An 18,821-nucleotide genomic window follows, 5' to 3' on the forward strand; every position below is an offset into this window, starting at 1 on the left:
TAGTGTAATTGCATGCTTCAGTGTGCAAGAGCAGATTGGAGTGGTTTTTCTTAACTAACGGTTGCAGCTTCGAAAAGGTATCCGTGGGGGTGGCCTCATGGGTCCATAGAGCAGCCCCTGCTGATAGTCTGAGTGAGGAATCGCAGGATCCCGGCCTCAGGATTCAAAGCAGTGGCTTGAGGGATTAGAAGGGTGAATTCAAGAGACAAACTGTGGTTAAAAGCACAGCTTATGCTGTGATTGTTTCAGTTCTCAAAGAAACTGAATGGGATGGGTAAGTCAGCAGATGGAATTAGCACCTTCTCTTCCCCTAGCGAAACACGTGGTGCGTTTTGCCTGGTGCAAAGGCCTTCAACAGGAGTCTCTTCCACTGCTAACCATTATCTTATAAAATGATTACCTTGTACCTCAAAGGTGAGAACTGCAAAGGCCTATGAGCTAATTCTCTGGGCACACTACCTCCATCCCACCCTGCCACACCAGGAAGCTGAGTGTCCTTCACCAGGTTCTTCACTGGAGGTGGGAAGTCCCCAGCGTACATCCGCCATGCAGGGAATCCTGTTCCCTTGGCAATGTTTGCAGCAGGCATCACACCAAAAGCACCTTCCTGGTGTTTCCAGCTGTTGTGATGGACACAGCACTGCCAGTCTGAGGAAGTCACCTGCAGGTAGCCTTTTGGCTTGAAGAGCTGTTTCACTGAAGCTGTGCTAGCCCTCGGCTAGAAATTTCATTTGGGTTATCCAAAGATCCGCATCTCCTTAGAAGAAAGAAAATGTCAAATAGGTGTTTGCCCTGTGCTAGCAGGAGGGTGGGACTGTAGTAAGACTGTGTGGGAGAGCACCGAGGGTGGCATTTAATATTTAAGACACCTGGAAGAACTGTATTGGTGGATTCTCCTTTGACTTATGAGAGACATGTCTGGAGTACTTAGGGGTTGTAAGAAATCTTCCCAGTACAGCTGTAAACAGCACCTCCAAGTCACAGACACACAGACCATATTTGTACTTCTTGTTTTGGTATGGAAGTGTGTCCCTCCCTACAGATCCTTGGGGCTAAAGCCAAACAGATACCCAACAAGTGAAATTAAATCAAAAGTTTTCATTTGTGTGCTATGAAGTAAAAACAAAGAAGATCCCAGAGCCCAGATATATAGCAGTTCTGGGTAGGTACATGTTAACAACAGGTAAAACTGAGACCCATTTCAGACACACTTTAAAGTGGGTCTTCAAAGATAAAGACTTGTAACCAAATATCAGCATAGAATGACTGTGTCTACCCCAGAGCACTGTTTTTAACACAAAAGCCAAGCAGAAGCATGAGAGCAACACTCTTCTAAAGCCACATATATCTTTATTCTCCACCCAGGCCAGCAAGGATGGGAAAAGTGAATGCAATTAAAAATAACAATCAGCAAACACACTATCTTTACTTAAAAAAAACCCATCCAGACTAGAGCAGCCAGAAACACACTCAACAATCAGAATAACTGGAATTCCCTGCAGTTTGACAGTGGCACATAAGCAGAAATAACCTGTGAGTTTCTGAAAGCAAGGGTAGAACAAAGACAAAAACTTGTGCTTTTTTCTATTACAACAATTGATAATTATATATTTTGTAGCAGGCAAACCACTCCAGGGGATAATGGGCAAGAGAGAAAGCTATCCAGAGTTGTTGTGAGAAAAGTTTGAATAAAACTTTTACAAATAGCACCAAAACTAACTCCAAGCTTAAACTAGCCCCCACCAAAATCAATGGCAGAACACCCTGACTTCAGCAGGAGCAGAGGCAAGCTTGGTTAAGTGTAAAGAAGTAGAAAACACACGATGTATCCCCAAAAAGGTGGCCTCCAAACCCAGAAGTGTAGCTGCCATGGCAGAGGGAGGGTACTATGATTTCTCTGACGCTCCTTTGTGTCTACATAGCAGTAAGAGGCACAGATTTGGTTTTGTCTCCACTCTGGCAGGCTGTTTGCAATCCTGAAAGCAAATCCTGCAGCTCAGCAGACATTTCACATGGCTGTATTCTGTAATGAGCTAGTATTTACCATTCAAGCCCTCTAAGCTGAAGGCTCTTTGTGCTACTGACCCCAGCCTTTCGTCTAGGCTTGAACAGCTGCTCTTTGGCAGTGACAGCTGAATTGGGTTTTCTTCCTCTGCAGCAATGCACAATTGCCAGTCATCCTTCTCCCAAACCCACTTGTTTGCTGCATGTTGGGGCCAAGATACACAATCCACTCCTTTCATGCCAGCAGTGTCCCTCTAGGCAAAGCGTGAGAACACTTGCCAGCAGGCCTTCCTTCCCATTAATGCTTGTTAATCATCATTTCTTCCCACCCTCCAGCCATGTGGGAGCCTGCGATTTCCATGTGGATGAGTATTAAGCAGAGTAGCTGTGCTGGGTCACTACAGACTGTCAGCACTGGCATGACTTATCCTCAGCTTCTCTATTAATTCTGAGGCATATCAAGCTCCCTGACTGAAACAGCCCTGTGAAAGGCATTTCACTGCTTCAACTGGTTCCAGCCATATGTCTGCCTCTTTGAACCCCACTGAATTACTTGCCATTGCCTGACAGGTTGGGGTGTATTTTATTTTATTTTTTGCTGGAAGTTGGTCATTGCCTTTAAAGACTTAGCCAGTAAAATCTGAAAGCTGTGCATCAGGATGCAGCAAATGCAGCCTGGCTGTACCTGTGCCCAGGGAGCACCTCTGCTTTGTCAGTAAAGAAGTGGGGCCAAGCCTGCTCTTGATATTTGGCTCGTACGCTATTCACACAGTTAATCCTCAAGCCAGCACTATGAGGATGCTTTGGCTGGACCTCCCAGAAGGGGACAGACCAACGAAGCAGCAGGGACTTTACTTATTTCTCAGTGTCAGGCCTAGAAGATCAGATGGACTTGTTTATACATCACCGGTTTCCAGATGTCCTAACCAGGACAGTCAGTGTTGTCTTAAGCTCATCCTTGAAATGCAACACAAAGCATTAGTTCCTGTGAAATGCAGCTTCTGAATGCTTCTCTTTACCATCCTAAAACTAGAGCAGCTCCCCCTCTGGTAGGGAGGCTGGGGAAGTGAAACACATATACAGATACGAATGACCGCGCAGCCTGACTGGCTGCACACTACAAATCATCTACCTATACGCATGCAAATGGTGCGCTCCTCTAGGTTAGGGCTGAGCCAGACTTTCTAGCAGCACCAGCTGAACTAGAGCACTCAGAAAATTAATCATGTGTCAGACATGTAATTCAGTCCCCATTAGAGTCCGTTATACCTCTTGTTTACCTCATGTCTTCCTTAGGTCAAAATGCCAATAGTCAATCAAGAAAAATAACTTTTCTGCTAGTCGTTTTTTTCAAAGAGACAATTAAAATTTCTCCAGCCTATGGTGGCCACCTCAGCCTGGTCTGGGAGCCCACTAAGATGCCATGCAAAATCCGAAAAGGATGAAACCAATTATGAAAATGAGACATGAGGGGAGGAGAATGTATAATCCATTGCTCTTCCATATAATTAACCAGGAAGTGTGTGTGGGGGACAGATTTCCAGAGCTGAGGCACTCATGCAGTTTGCACTGCACTAACAGACAGGGAGGGGCTCAGGGACACTCCCATTCTGAAAGGGAACATCCAGCAGCTCTTCTGTAAGAGCAACTTGAAAAACAAAATGTTTCAGTGAGACTTTCCCATCCCAAGCACCTTCAACTCCACTTCCCTCAACACAGGTGCTGCTGCTCCACACCTGCATTGCAGTGACATGCAAACTGATCTCCCTTCCTCAGGTGTTTCTTCCCTATAATGCAACTGTTTGCACTGCATACTGTGTATGACTCCCATAGCCCACTCCTTCCTACCAGTGTGCCTATTAAGAGATCAAATGCAGGTGTGTCCTAAACACCTATCTGTGCACCTACAGTCACCTGAGCATGCTTGGTGACAGGCCTCTCAGGTCCTCACGCACTGCATTACAGAGCAAGCTCTACTCTTCCATCATGTGATGGGTGCATTTCAGGTCAGTGTAGAGCTCATGTGCCTTTGTTGGAGGCTATGCTGTCCTCTCCCAGTGAAAGGCTGAGCACAACTATTCCAGTGGCCTGTTTGTCAAAATCTGACAGTGTCTAAGCAGTTAGCCTACCTGGAAAGTTTGCTGTACTTGTTGGAAGGACTGGAAAAGGACCCTTTCTAGGAAAACTGTAGGAACATCACACATTTTGCAATTTAGCCTTCACCTCTGAATGGGTTCCTATCTCCTGAAGTTCATTCCCCGAGTAGAGACTTCTTTTCAGTAGGTCAACAGGTCACTGTTATGTCCTATTCCTGTAAAGTGAAGTTTAACTTTACAGAAGTGGACTTTTCAGCATGTATCTTTGCCACTCCACAAACAGCCTGAGCCCCACAGACCTGGATTTTCTCACCATTCCCAGAAGTTGTAACTAGCTAAAACAGATGACAAATCCTTGGAGAGCAATGCACCTCCCCACCCAGACCACATGAAGCTAACACACTTGCATTCTGTGACATTTAAAGAGCACTCCCAACCCAATATTTTTCTCATTAAGTTTGTGTTTAAATATATATATATAAAAAAATCAGTGTGTTATTTTCTAGGTGAAAACCACTCGCATATGATCAAAATAGTCAGACAGCACAAAGGCTCAGACTACCGAGGTCTCAACCCCCTGCGCAGAGCTCTTGCCAGAGAGACTACCTGAGAGATTGTCAGAATCTAGCAGCTCGACAATGCTGTATGGAGAACAATCTTCCAAACCCAGCTTGCTGCAGAGCCAGCCACAGAAGCCCTTCTCCATATCCCTGACAGCATGCCACCAGTACCCAAAGGACCATGCTACCTGGGCCACAGCCGAGTACAGGCCTAGGGAAAAAGACAGAACCATAATTATAATTGGGTAGAAGATGATCAAAAAGGGACAAAAGGTGATTTTGTGCCAGAAGGTCCTCTCTTCATTGTACACCAAGAAAATGTTGTACCAGGTAATGGTTCCATAGTAGAATGAAACCACGAAGGACACTACAAAAATGATGGGGAGGCAGATGATGGTCCAGAGGACGATGTGGGGTCCTCTGTCCAGCCCAACATCACATTTCTTCTTCTTCTCAGGTACGTCCTCTTTAGGAGGTTCCTTTGACTTAGCCAGTTCCTGCAGTTCTTTGTCCGTTAGTGTGACATGGATGTCCACCATCTGACCCTTCTTCTTTCCCCTGGTGATCGTTCCAGTCAAGGTGACATATCGGCTGTCTAAAGGCATGTTCCAGGCACCTACAAACACAGATAAACTCATCTACATTATATTTATTTTCTGTATGGTGTATTTTGTGTAAATCCCCCAAACTCCCAAAGACAATTAGATAGTGCACATGGAGTTCTAGTTAAATTAAAAAAACATGGAATGCAAGAAGCAATGCAGTATAAAGAAGATTATCACAGAAGAAAATGGAAGAAGAGCTAATGAGGGAGAAGACAGGAATTCCAGATGACAGAAATCACAAGGGAGAAGACTCCAGTATCTGCACTAGGGACAATATGGGAAGGGAAATTGCTGCAGGAATATATGAGAAAGAGATGAGACAGCATAACTGGATCAAAAATGGTATGCCTATTTTCTCTGGTACCCTCACAGATTTATTCCTGAACAGTGTGGACACTTGGGGTGAATTAGATAAATTAGGTAAATGTGACTAAGTTATGGAGTTATACTTGAATTGCTAATATTTCACGTTACATTTGCACTGTGTCTCAATCCAAATTAATTTTCAAAGTTTAGAAAAAACTCACAAACTCTCATATAATTATATTTGCATTTTAAGGGATCAACAAAGGCACAAAACCGGAAAGTGTTGGAATGTATGTTAAAGTCACAGACTGCCTTAGCTTCCAAGTGACATGGATTTAGGATGGTCCCTGCAGTGGTACTGACCATAAACTCTTCTGTGGGGCTAAAATATGCTTCCTCCTGGTCTTAATTCTGACTAGTTTGGAAGGAGGTCTTCAGAGGCTCGTAAAAGGAGGCTAACCAGTTTGAAGTGGCCCACAAAAATAGGAAGGCAGCAGATAAGTGATGAGGATAGGGGTTGAGATCATGGGGGAATCTGGTGTGGCTGATGGACCAGGAGCATGCATTCATATTTAAGCCCCTCTCAGCCTGCACTGCTGACTCAGAAGAGGATTAGCCATAGTACCTGCTTCCCACACTTCTTCCCTGCAAGGGTATCCAGGACAGACATCAGAAGTGGAAGAGGCTCCAAGATGCCCCACAATGACCTTGTTGTGCTGAGCATATGCAAACAGAAGGCAACAGCAAATCCTAGAAATGAGTAAAACTCCCTATCGTAGGTAGAGCCACTGAAACCATCTGCTTCTATCCTTTCACTTAACAGGCAGTTGTTTTAGGCATGGGCAGGGGCTTGATCACAACATCAAGCTTAAAACATGCTCAACATTTTTCTGGATCAACCCTAACCAGCACAAACATTTAAAACTGAGTGTGGCAACAACCAACTCTGCAAAGAACTGCAGGAAACACCCCAAATCAGCCTGTTATGCTTTTATTTTTAGAGTGTTTTCATGTATGAACTCAAGCTCTCCTTGCCTGCAGTCTTGGAGAGGGTTGGACCTTAGCACATGCTGGCATCAAAAAAAGTTTATGGAGAGTGGGTGTTCCCAGGAATACATACCATCTGCCATGGACTGACCCAGGAACTTGGAGCCTTCCTCGGCGCTCCTCTCCCCTCCTTCTTCATCCGCCTGTTCTTCTTCCACCTTATTCTCATTCTCTGACCGATAGACTATTATTGACTCGGGACGGGACTCTTTCTTCTTCTTTTTCCTCCGGTCCATAGTGGCTTCCCCATCAAAGGTGACAGTGGTTGCCACAGCCCTTCTCATGGAGCCACGGTGAGGGCTCTGGCTTCCAGACTTGCTCTCTTTTTGCATGGTCTCTTCCATCCCACTGCTGCTCTCAAGCACCTCACTTGGCATCTTGTAGCATTTATTTCCAATCTAACAGCTCCTGCACTTAGAAGTAATTGATTAGACAATGGTCCCATGGAAGCTTTGTTTTGGTAAAATGTCCTACTGCTGACATCCACACTATGTACTCCATTCCCAGCCTAAAACAAGAGAGAAGGCTGAAAAAGTGTATTTTTCTCACCAAGTAGAAAAAATTACCAGAATTTTCCTATAAAGTGTTACTTCCGACTGGTTTAAATGCCATCTGAAGATCCTATTACTGTCCTGAACATCAATTTTATTACATGGATACATATTTCATAATATCACCTAATCCTGATTCTCAGGTTCCAATTTTAAATATAACAAACCAAAGCTACTGGAAAATGAAAGAGTATTAGCATTTATGAGAAGAGATTAAACAAGAACAGCTTACTGGGTGAATTTAACATTCCTCTGCAATGCTGAAAGCAAACAGAAGACAATAGTTTTGGCCCACATGCATGAGAATGAAGAAATGAAATCATAGATGAAAAATAAGTTGACTGATTTAAGGGGCTGGCCTAGATTAGAGACAACTGCAGCAGGAGCACTGCGCTCATCCTGCATTACAACAGCTATATTGGTGCCAGCCTTTCTCATTTTGAGTGTCCTCTGATTTACTGCCCATTGCAAGGATATAAAAGTAATCTAATGATGTAAAAATGAATGATGTTTCAAACCTTACCAATTTAGCATTATGTAGTGCTGTCAAACCTGAAAAATACAGTATATACAGTGGATTTAAAGCAAAATTATTATTAAGATGACTTCACTGGGAGGGAGAGAATTGGAAACCACAGCAAAGTCTTCTGACTGTGCAGGAAAAAAAACCCCAGGTCTTCACAAATCTTTGTAACAAATATAAGGGCTCAGTTTTTGACTCCTCATTCAAGCAAAATTAACAGCAATATCAAGTGACACTGTTATCTATGGGAAAGCTGCCTAAGTAAAAAACATATAATTAAACATGCATCAAGGCAGACCATTCCTGCTCCATGAACGTGGAAGATGCAAGATTAATCGTTCTCAGATTTCATAACATTTAAGAAACTGACTGTGCCAAGTATTCATGAAGTATTTAGTACAAATCTGAGTACACTGATTAACATTTTAACAACTCTGAAGAGCTCTGTTGAACATTTACATGAACATTTACATTTAAAATAATGCAAATGACCAATAATTAAGTTGTATCTGAGTCATCTCTTTAACAGGAAACTAAGAAGCACAGTTATCATAATTTATAGCCCACACAATGCTGGGGAAATTGTTTTAATTGAACAGATGCTAGAAAAAAGTTGAGCATTTTTAGATTTGGCAGTATGGTCCTGGTCTTCCCACAGATATAAGATTTTGCTGGCTTGTTCTGAAATTTTCTGCAGAACTTTAGATCCATTATTTATACCTTGTACACTCACACACACACACACAAGCACACAACTGTATCACTTTAACACCTAAAACTGTGGCCAGTTGGCTCTATTTGGCTCTGAAGAACTCAACAATTCAGATTATTTTTTCCATTATAGAAAATAAATCTTCCCTGGTGATCAGAAGGTACATAAAATGGAATTTAAAAAATCAAGATTCAGCATACCCCAGAAGTCGGACTACTTCTAAATCACTAGACAGGGAATATCTTGGCTAGCTCTGCAGCATGGCTGGGAACAGCTGTTTAGATTGCCATCTCAGTTTACACCTGACATGCAAAAATGTATGCCTAAATTTGCAGACATACTGGAAAACAGCTCTGTAAAATACACAATTTACTGCAAATAGTCTCCCTTCACTGCAGTGTCAAGTTGTACTTTAGAACTACATAGAAGCAACTCAGTTTATTCCACTGTTGATCATGGGAAGCAAGAACAAAGAGGGGCAGTGATGATGATCGCTGTAGTCTGGTGTACCAAATAAGCATGGTTCAGTGTGGGGATTTTTCAAGATCATTGCCTGTGCGTTCTCCTCCCATTCCAAAGTCCAACCTCACTAGAGAATGGAGAAACACCAAGAATGCGTTGCTTTCCACTTCCCCCTTTTAACTCCAGTAACAAGCTTTGCCTCTTAATGTGTTAACATCGGCAGGACTCCGAGATCTCTTCATATACATTGGAATTCACGTAACCTTCCATTCAATGTTTTTTTAAAAATGCCTTTATGCGGAAGTGAAATAAATTTATTCTGTGGAATAAACTCACTTTTTGTAGTAAATTCATCCAGGAGGAACAATAAGCTCTAAAGTTTTTCTCTGAGAATCAGCAATAAAGCTTCATCTATGAATAGATGCAATAGGATTGCATCTATGAAATCCTAAAATCACTTGATGAAGCCTAATGAGCCCCTGAGACAACTGTGAGATTCCCCTCCCAGAGGTGGTGAGGAGGAAACAGGCCTGGAGCCACAGAGAAGCTAAAAGCATCACTGCTGGGATGATCTACTAAAAGTCTGGAGACACAGAATCTGACGTGGGATTAGATTCCCAAAGTTCCTGGCTGTAGTTCCACACTCAGTCCTACTGCCTTGAAAAGGGGATGACTTGCCAGTAACATTTAAAAATAACACAAAGCTACAGGCAAAGATTTGTGGTTGTGGTTTTCTTTCTTAAACTTTATCCAGCTGTGACCTTGGTTAAACTCACAGTAGATGATAAGCTAATGTCAGTTCTCGGTGTGATGCTAAAGCCTAAAGGACTATGTCAACCTTGACTATGCAAGGAGGAGCAAGGTGATGTAACTTTTGAATCTGTCACAGATAGGCACTGGAAATCTGTGTCCAGTTCTTGTGCTCACCAGTCAGGTGGGGTGCTGATGACCGGAAGACGCCTATGATCCTTTAGTTATTTTGCTATGTCTGACATTCCCACCCCCACTACAGCAGCTACTGCCACGTGAATTAGAAAGAAACAGCAGAGTTATCAAGGGGTGGCAGCTCAGTTTCTTCCTCTCTTGCTCCTGAGCTGAGAAGAGGGGAGGGAATGGGCAATGGGGGCCCCATTGCTGTGGCTGGGTCAGAGCCCTTGGGACAAGGAAGTGAAGGAGCCCAGATTATTCTGTTTAAGGCACAAGGAGGTAAAATCTGATGTCAGTCTACACCAGAAACAAAAACATGGTGAAGGAGATCCCTCTGATCCAGCAGAGGAGGATGCAGTAAGATAAAAAGCTGAAAGATACAAATACAGGGCAGATGTAAGGTAGGTGTTTTAACAAAGTGGGTAGGTGTCACTTGATATACATCACAGAGGGCTGTGGAGAGTTGTCGCATCACTGGAAACTTCCAAATCTGAACTGGGTATCTTGGCAGCAGTTTGGTCACCAGTACTTGACCAAAAGAGGTGCTAATGTGGGGAAGTCCTGTGGCTTGTATTAGGGAGCTATCAGATTGAAAGATCACAAAAATCCCTCCCAATCTTTTCACAGTAGATGTTTATTCTTCTCTCATTTGTTTCTGCCAATGGAGCAGCTGGGATACCCTCTGCCACATGGTCCAAACCTTCTGAACAGAGCACTTGGAAACACCACCATCAGCCCCACATCTCACAGGGATGCTGGTGAATCAAACAGGTTCACGCTCCAGTCCCATTTTTCCTGGGAATATTTTCTCTGTAGTTGCGAAAAATGGGCTCTTGCAGAAATCACAGTAGTGTATACAAAGCTTGTTTTTTCTCTCTTCCTTTTCTTTATGTCTTGTAAGAACAAGGCCAGCCCTCAGCACTACACAGTTGTCCACAGCACCAACTTTTTCAGCCATACACTGAGATCTTCACCCCTTAAAAGCCTTGCTGTGGAGCTGAAGCATGACAATTGCTGGGCATCTCATATTACTGATGTCTCCCATGTGGGAACACAGGGGCAGGCAAGAATCTAATAACTGTCCATGGGAGGGAAGGAAAAGAAAAAATGGCCAAATTTCAGAGATAGCAGGGAGCAGTTTATTAGCCAAACAATTTGTTATTAATCTCCGTGTGAAAACAGATGGAGAACCCTGGGGAGGCGGCTCTGCAAAAACACTCTGTAGAGGAATTTTTAGAAGCACAGTCTTCTGTTACTATGCAGGAAAGCTACTGCTGCTTACGCTTCCCATGACAGTATTAGTCTTTGACACACAAAGCAGGAGCCTAAAAGCTTGGCCTTGCACCATTTAGGTCAAAGGAATTTTTTTCCATTGGTTTTCAGCACTTGATCTTGCTGCTAACAGAAGAGAAATTATCCGGTTTGAATGCAGACAGGAAGGAAGAGCCTTCCTGCAAGCTAATAAAATCCTTGATCTTAAATCCCTGCTACAGCACAAGTAACCTTTTTATGACTGCTCAGAGCTGACATGAGAGGAAAAAATAGACGGTAAGCAGTAAGGAGCATCAATTTTTATTTTTATAGTCACATAAAATGTACAACACATAAGAAGAACTGGCATTGTATCTTCACTCACATCTGCAGAAACAAAAAACAACCTGTGCTTTAGAAGCACTGAGAGTTACCTGGGATCAGGAAGACATAAGGGGAAATTTACCCCAGAGACACACCTTGAGAGAGAGCTCCCCAGCACAGATCCTCCTTTGCCTGTTCCTTTTACTCCATAGCCTCTCCATCCCCAATCCCTTCTCCAACCAACCCTGCCTCTGATTTTGTGCATGTGCATGTTTCTGAGGATGCATGTTACCCAAAGGATTATTTCCAATCCCTTGTGTTTTTAAAGGGGTTATCTGCTGGCAGGTCGTACACATGAAAAATAGATGGTATCAGATGCATTCAGCTGTTCAGGGCAGATCTGTCTGTTGTCAGTCAATCATGTTATGACAAAACCCACTGGTCTAATGCAGGACATGCAGCCCCAGACACTACAAAAACATGTGGCAAGACCTCTGTAAGAAAGCATATTTAATTTAGACCTTATGCTGGGAGAGGGACAAACACTAGGGCTTCCTCAACAGCTTTGGATCTGTTTTAAATACCTAAATGACTCCATGTGATCTTTCACATATGCATCCTCACCATACCCTGCTGAAACAGAGGACAGTGTCTGTCTCCATTTTATGGTGAAATAGCTCAAACTAGATTACACAGTTGTTTGAATCTAGCAAATACTCAAGGCTGTGATGAATGACATGTTAGAAGGTCAGAAGAACAGCCCCTCCCTATCAGTACTAGCATCTGTGCAGCTTGCAGTGAGCTTGACAGGGGGATTTATCTCACTGAAAATAACCCTTTTGCATTTTAAAAGAAAATAAAATGTATTTTCAGCCAGATGGATTCCCTCATCAGGTTCACTATGAAGCTACCCCTAGAGGAAAGAATGTCTAAGGAAGGGGAGAAAAACTACCCCTCATAGCAGTGGCCCATTGCAAGGCTGCATTAAGTGTCTGTATAACAATAGCACAAGACACAAAGAGAAACATCCGCCTATGCCATCCCAGCAAGGTAGGACAAAGCTCATAGATCACACCCGTCTTTCCCTCCCTGCTTAATACACAAGCTTCATTTCTTGGAGAGAGAGATAAGAAAAATGACCATGCTCTGGGTCTGCATCCGAGCAGGAGCAGACCTCAAGCTGAGCTGCCCAAAGCAGAGATGGCACTGAGCACCAGAGCAGAGGGGATAATGTAGTAAGATGAGTCATGCCACCAAAAACCCCCAGCCCCATGTCTTTCCCTCAGGAGCAGAGGGTGCCAAAAACTCAAGCTAAAAGCAAAGGGACGAGTGGGCAAGCAACAAAATCTCTGCAAGCAAGCGCCGACAGACCTTCCAATTTACCACTGGCACACGGGTCCCAACTGTTGGAAGGTGACATTAGTGCCAGCACTGCCTGACACTGCTGAGCAGCTTCTGGATCAATCCCGCTGGCACAATGAGCCAGACTTTTGTCGGCCAGCATGGACTGACCATCACCGAAGCTGAAGCTGCAGCAAGACTAGACTTGCTTGGGTGTGGATTAAGGGCTCGCTGGCTCTCAGTGCCATGCTGGGTGGTTCAGGCCCCTTGTTCTCCCTGATGTCCTTTTGTGAGACACCCAAATGCTTGCTGACAGTATTCTACAGATACAGCCAAAACCACAAAAAAAGGTAGCAGAGAGAGGTGTTCTGACGTATCACTAAATCATTGATTTTTTTAAAAGTCAAGGACATTTTACAGAGTATCTGTTTTATGAATCAGTTCTTTTTATTTTCCTCTGCTGTTCCATAACTTTTGCAAAGGTCACAGAATAATAACTGCTGTGTACATCAGTATTACTGAAGGCTGGAAAACAGCATACAAGAATAGCTGAGCATTTTTATTTTATACTAAATGAAATGCCTAATTGATTTTCTTGCATACCCACTTTTTAAAAATCCCCAAACTGTACTGATCTGCTTTTTTTTAGAGCAAAAGCCTGAAGTGCTGTCTTACCTTTGTCTCCCCACTTCTTTGTCCTGACTGATAGAAGACAAATTGAGACAAAGGACTCAAAGCTTCCCACTGCCTCCACAGGGGAGATCTGTTTCTTTATGTTTATTATACTATGCTAAAAATGTCAATGAATGGCATGTGCACATTAGCCTTTAGAGAGAACCAAGGCTTTAAAAGAAGAATGACTTGAAAATAGAGCTTGGTTTGAAATCTTCAAAGCAAACCAAGTGGTTTAGAAATGAATCTTGAATAAACTCAACAGAAGTCCCTAAATCTTGTAGGAAAAAAATCTCAATGAAGTGGAGACATGCTCTCTCTGTTCCTCTGCTCTACCCCTCACTTCTGCACTTGCCAAAGCAGGCCATCCTGCACCCTGAAAGAGCAGGTGCCCATTGTAATTCCCACCCCATCCACCAGGTCACTGATGGATTACACTGTACCATAGGAACAGCCAAATGAAGTCAGTCCCACCAACTTGAGCCCAGCATCCTGCCTCCACAGCAGTGGCCTTAGGCTGGGATCAAGTGCAGCATCTATTTTTATTGGTATAATACCTGATTCATTCTCAGTTTGAATCCTCAATATTAAATGGGAATGGAAGATACACTAGGAGATTGCTCCACACGTCAAACCGGTGTTGTGCCTCCTCTAGGCATCCAAGCAGATGCCTAGAAGACAGTAATAACAGAACAAGCACGTAGTACATGAAAACAGAGTTTTGAGCCCCTCACTCTACTTTCCAGAGTTCAAACACCTCTGCACAGCGTATGCACAAACACATGTGCAGGTAAGAAACACTGGGAGTTGCTATGTCTGAAGACCACAGAGCCACGAAGCACCAGTGGTGGGTGTGAAGCACTCATACTAACACAAGACAGAGAAGTCCTAGCTAGCTAGAGAGCTGGCTGGCAGGTGGTTATTTCAGTGAAGGATTACAAGACTGCCATTTCTTTTCCTTAGGAAATCATGCAGTGGTCTCACCAGGATGTTTTAATGCATGCCGGACTCTTGCCTGACCTTTACAATAACTAAAAACTAGGACCCTGTGTTGGTACCTTGGGCTCTTTTTCCTTCCCTTTCTACTCAGAAGATCCCTGACTGTCTTGGTCTCCTCTCCCTTCCTGCCCTGCTCTGTGCCAGCAAGATCAAGCACCCCAGTGCTTCACTCTGACAAAATGAGGAGAGACCACACATAGAAATACCTGCAATTAGAGAGCAAGAAATTGCAGCCATGCAGCCCAATGGAAAACACAGTCAATTGTAAATCCAGTCTGGAAAGGATTATCTGAAAAATACCGACACCAAACTACACCCCGTGGTTCTTATTTAGGCAAGATATTTGGCGGCTTCACATCAGAGCTTTCTCAAAGTTACACCTGGCTGCAGCCCAGGAGTTGCTGAAGAGCCAAAGTGCACCGACAGAGAACTGGAAGATTCCCATGGGAGTGATTCAGGATTGCTTAATGCATTGCACAGTAAATATAATCTAAGATATTTAGACAGTATCTTCAGCAGCAGGAATTAGCTGGCTCAGGGGACTCTCGATTGGATGCAAGTGCAGATACAAGTGCAGTGATGCCAGGGTATTAAAAATGCATCACTTTCAATTGCGGACAAGTGAATGCTTCAGTATCATTAGTATGGGATTAGCGGGTTGTGTGATTATTTAGAAAATCCGTCTATGTACCAGTTTAAAACTGTTTGGTGCTGATACTGTGCATCTTGCACCACTATGAACTCTGCTTTGAGTGGGGTGTCTGTCTTCAATATCTCCTGTATTTTTTTTAATCACTGAAATGAAACTCCTAGGGGTAATGATGAAAGGTTGTAAAATCCTGATTATCTCCTAATTAGACTGAAATCCCCCAAGATACCACTGAGAGAAAAATACCTTTCCAGAGGGCAAGTCCCTAGAGATGAATCGACCAGAGAGCCTGACCATCAGCTGGGGCTGACCAAGACGCATTGTGACATGGAAACCAGAAGCCATGAAACAGAAAGGCTCTCGCTTGCCGGTGAGAGATGATGAAAGGAAAAACAGCCTCAGGAGAGAATGCACAGACAGGAGGTGAAAGTAGTAGGGATTTCCAAAGAGGCCTTTTGCGTAATTCCACAAAAATGTCCAGAGGAGTAAGGAAACTCACACTGGTTTTCATTTGGTTTTGGCTTAATCCAGGCATTTCTTGTAATAAGGGGGAGGGGGAGAAATTATTGTTGTTAAACTTTATGCAATTTGATATTCCAGAAGAAGAAATATATGAACCTGGAGCATCCATAAGAGTGGGGTTCTGGGAAAGCAGAGGCTGCTGGAGCGCAAGCCTGCTTTTCTTCTGAAGACTAACTAGCAGAAACCCTCTGTTGGAAATTGTCTTTGACCTTAAAGTTTTATTTCTGGCACTGAGACGCTTTTCATTAAATCTCCTCTGCTCTCACCTCCGTGTGAGACTGCTGGCCCCATGGATACCTCTCCTGGGGTTTGGATCCCACGGAGGTTTCTCTCTTGTTTTCTCACATCAAGTTGGTATTTAACAACTCTGAGACCTTCCCCCTGGCCAAGAGGGATTACGAGCTATGGGAGGGCACAGACCCTGGGAGGACAGAAGCTATAAGGAATTATTAAGGTAGTACATAACACTGCCAGGATTTTTAAAGCATGGCAGCATGCTAGACTGGCAGATGTCATCAGCTGAATAGCTGAGCCATAGGCTGGCAAAGCACAAAATCAGCTTTTGACAAAAGTAGCCTTTTCTGAAAACGCAGAGTTTCCTATTCATCTCAACAAATTGAACTAGTTCATTCAAAGCCAAGACACAATCTGGGAGCTATGAAAACAGGAAATCTAGTTTTTCCTCTTCAATCTATAAATAAAAAAGTAGATGTTGAAGAAGGACATGTGCTAATCCCACAACTCTGAAGGAGCTGACAACTGGAAAAAAACTATTAATTTTTTTTCCTAAATGTGTCATTTTGATTTTTGAATGGTTAGTGCTTTGAGTGATAGATATACCAAGGAAAAAAAAATAGATGTTTTTTAACTTCAAAAAATGCAAATGAAGACTCCAAGGCTTTAAATGCAGATTTATTTTCTTCCAAATGCAAGCTGACACATACTGAAAAAAAAAAAAAAATAAAAAAAATCAGCTGTCTAATCAGACACTATTTCCTAACACACAAAACCCAAGAATCTGAACGTTAAGTTTATAGAATAACATAAATATGTAAGAAGAGCCTTCTGCTTACTGAATTTACCACTATGGCTGCATGTAGTGACAGACCAACATGTTTTAATGCTACCAATAAAAGAAAATGAACATTCCTTTGCGAGTAAGAAAGTGCAAGTGTAGAAGAAGATTAAAATTGTTTTTAGTTAATAAGATTTTCTTCTTTTCAGCTTAAATAATTTTGAATTTCAACCACTGGAGTAAAATCGATTCACACAAAGGTACACTTTGAATCCTTGGCTCAAAGGCAACCCACAGGACAGTGAATAAAAGCCTTGCTGAAAACATCTGTGAGCATTGGTTATCTCAGCTCTGTTCTTTGTAGATAGATTTTGTACCAGAAGGGGCTACCCTCCATTGAATGCCACGGAATGGATGTCTGCTTTTCTCATCTCCTTACTCTCCAGTCTTTATGCTTTTTCGCTTTCTCCTCCCACCTATCACTCACAGAACCTTAACTCATGTGTTCAGCCCCGTATTTCTGGCATTTCTATGGCTATTGAGAAATTCCAGAAACCAAGCAATTTATCTAGATAGGGAAGAAAAATCATTTGATAGTGCTCTCCAGGAAGAACACTGAAATCAAGCAAGTCATATGAGTATAGAGGCCCACTGGATTTTCCTTGGTGGCCTGCAGCTCAGTTGGGATGGCACACAGGTTGGAATATGAAGATCTAGTTCACTAGCACACACGAGTGCTTCTCCCTGAGATTAATTAATGATTGCTCTGATACAGCCTGCCTAAGATATATAGGGCAGCCAGAGACAGTTAACAGGGATCTGTGGAGTCCACAGACTGTGGAAGATAATTAAAAGCGGGAAAAAAAAATTATTGCAGTGTCACCTATAGTGCTTCACGTTTTACCTCCAGAAAGTAATACTGTAGTTTAATATATTAAAGTATTCTGCAAACATTAACCGACCCAGAAGACAACTTTGTCTAATGGTTGCCTCACTGGCCTAAGTCACCATGCAGAACTCCATTCCTGTCTTGTCACCCTTTGCGGAATGAGTCTGGACACACGGTTAACCTCTCCATGCCTCCCCTTTCCTACACTTAAAGGAGGGTATACAGCTTCCTTTGAAATACACTGAACTTCAAGGTAAAGATGTTATCTTACAATTGTCTCTGACAAACCTTAGAACATGTTTTGGGAAAATAAATAAATAAATCAATCCATTTAACAAATGAGAAAACCAAAATAGACTCAATGATTCTCCCATTTTATGTATGTGTCTATTTTTATTTTTTTTCTCACTCTTCTCACATTAGCCATCTTCCCTGCAAAAATAACAGCTCAAAATTGAGATATACTTTCAAACATCTCTTCTATTGAAAAAGACAGAGGAGATGCCTGGAAAGATACTGAACATGAACACACATGCTCCTGGGCACATCACTGCTGGTTAAAATCACCTGCAATGGAGAAAGATGCTCTGTCACTTCACTGGGGGATAGAAAGAAAAATAATGTTGGCTGCCTTCTGTGTCAACTGAATAATTAATACTGAACTTATTGAGGATGATTTTAAGTTAAAAAAAAAAAAACCATCATAAAGGCATTTTAGCACAAAATGGCTATATTAGGGGCACGGTAAATGGTATCACCTCAGCCTTCAAGGGCCCTTCCCAACAAAGTCCATGCCTGGAGAGAGGATCCTCCGTCCGCGGGTCCCTGGCAGGAGACCACCGGCAGCTTCCTCTGCTATTTATGTCACCTTTAGAGCATTACACCGACTTCTACTGGCCGGAGCTCCACGCCCCACGCTCCTGAGGGTGTCTTCCCGCCTCGCTGTGGAAGGTGACCCGAAACGGTACAGAAAAACACGAAATCCCCTCCCTTTAAAGACCACGGACAGGGGCTCGGTGGGTTTGCTGCGAGGCTCCAGCCGGCAGAGGCGACCCCGAAGCACCAGGGCTCCCTGAGGAACCGACCCTCCCAGGCGCTGAACGTGCGGCCATCGGTCTCTCCACCGCGGGGACAGACCCGGGCGTTACCGACCCGTGGATAACCGCCCCCCTTACCTGCCGCCCACCGGCTTCGCCCGCGGGGCCCCGGTACCGCGCTGTGCCGTGCCGCAGGACCGACCCGGCTCGCCGGGGCCCCGGGCACCGCCGGCACCGCTCCGCCGCCGCCCGCTCGCCGTCCCCGGCGCTGAGCCCCAGCGCGGGCGGGCGGGGCCGCGCGTCACGTGGCGGGGGCGGTGGCGGCCGTT

General features: G+C 43.7%; 1 protein-coding gene across 3 annotated transcripts; it reads right to left on the reverse strand.

Moving 5' to 3' along the window:
- Positions 1-1,330: 1,330 nt before the first annotated feature.
- On the reverse strand, positions 1,331-18,775 carry TMEM169 (transmembrane protein 169). Of its 3 annotated transcripts, none has more exons than XM_074873518.1 (3): positions 18,631-18,775; positions 6,692-7,126; positions 1,331-5,276 (listed from the first exon to the last, which is right to left on the reverse strand). In XM_074873518.1, the coding sequence occupies exons 2-3, from the start codon at positions 6,993-6,995 to the stop codon at positions 4,654-4,656; spliced, it is 927 nt and encodes a 308-aa protein (XP_074729619.1). In that variant the 5' UTR covers positions 6,996-7,126; positions 18,631-18,775; the 3' UTR covers positions 1,331-4,653. The 3 variants fall into 3 exon arrangements, with proteins under 3 accessions (XP_074729619.1, XP_074729620.1, XP_074729621.1); XM_074873519.1 differs by having other exon boundaries at positions 6,692-7,144; positions 18,631-18,749; XM_074873520.1 differs by having other exon boundaries at positions 6,692-7,026; positions 18,631-18,728.
- Between the last annotated feature and the right edge of the window lie 46 nt (positions 18,776-18,821).

Source organism: Strix uralensis, chromosome 6, assembly GCF_047716275.1.
Source record: "Strix uralensis isolate ZFMK-TIS-50842 chromosome 6, bStrUra1, whole genome shotgun sequence".
Lineage (NCBI taxonomy): Eukaryota > Metazoa > Chordata > Aves > Strigiformes > Strigidae > Strix > Strix uralensis.

What these genes read in the sequence shown, in the direction of transcription:
- TMEM169 (XM_074873518.1), bottom strand. Translation starts at nt 6,995, where the DNA reads ATGCCAAGTGAGGTGCTTGAGAGCAGCAGTGGGATGGAAGAGACCATG. An exon ending in GGGTCAGTCCATGGCAGATG is followed by an intron (nt 5,277 to 6,691) that starts GTATGTATTCCT and finishes CTGTGTTTGTAG; the next exon opens with GTGCCTGGAACATGCCTTTA.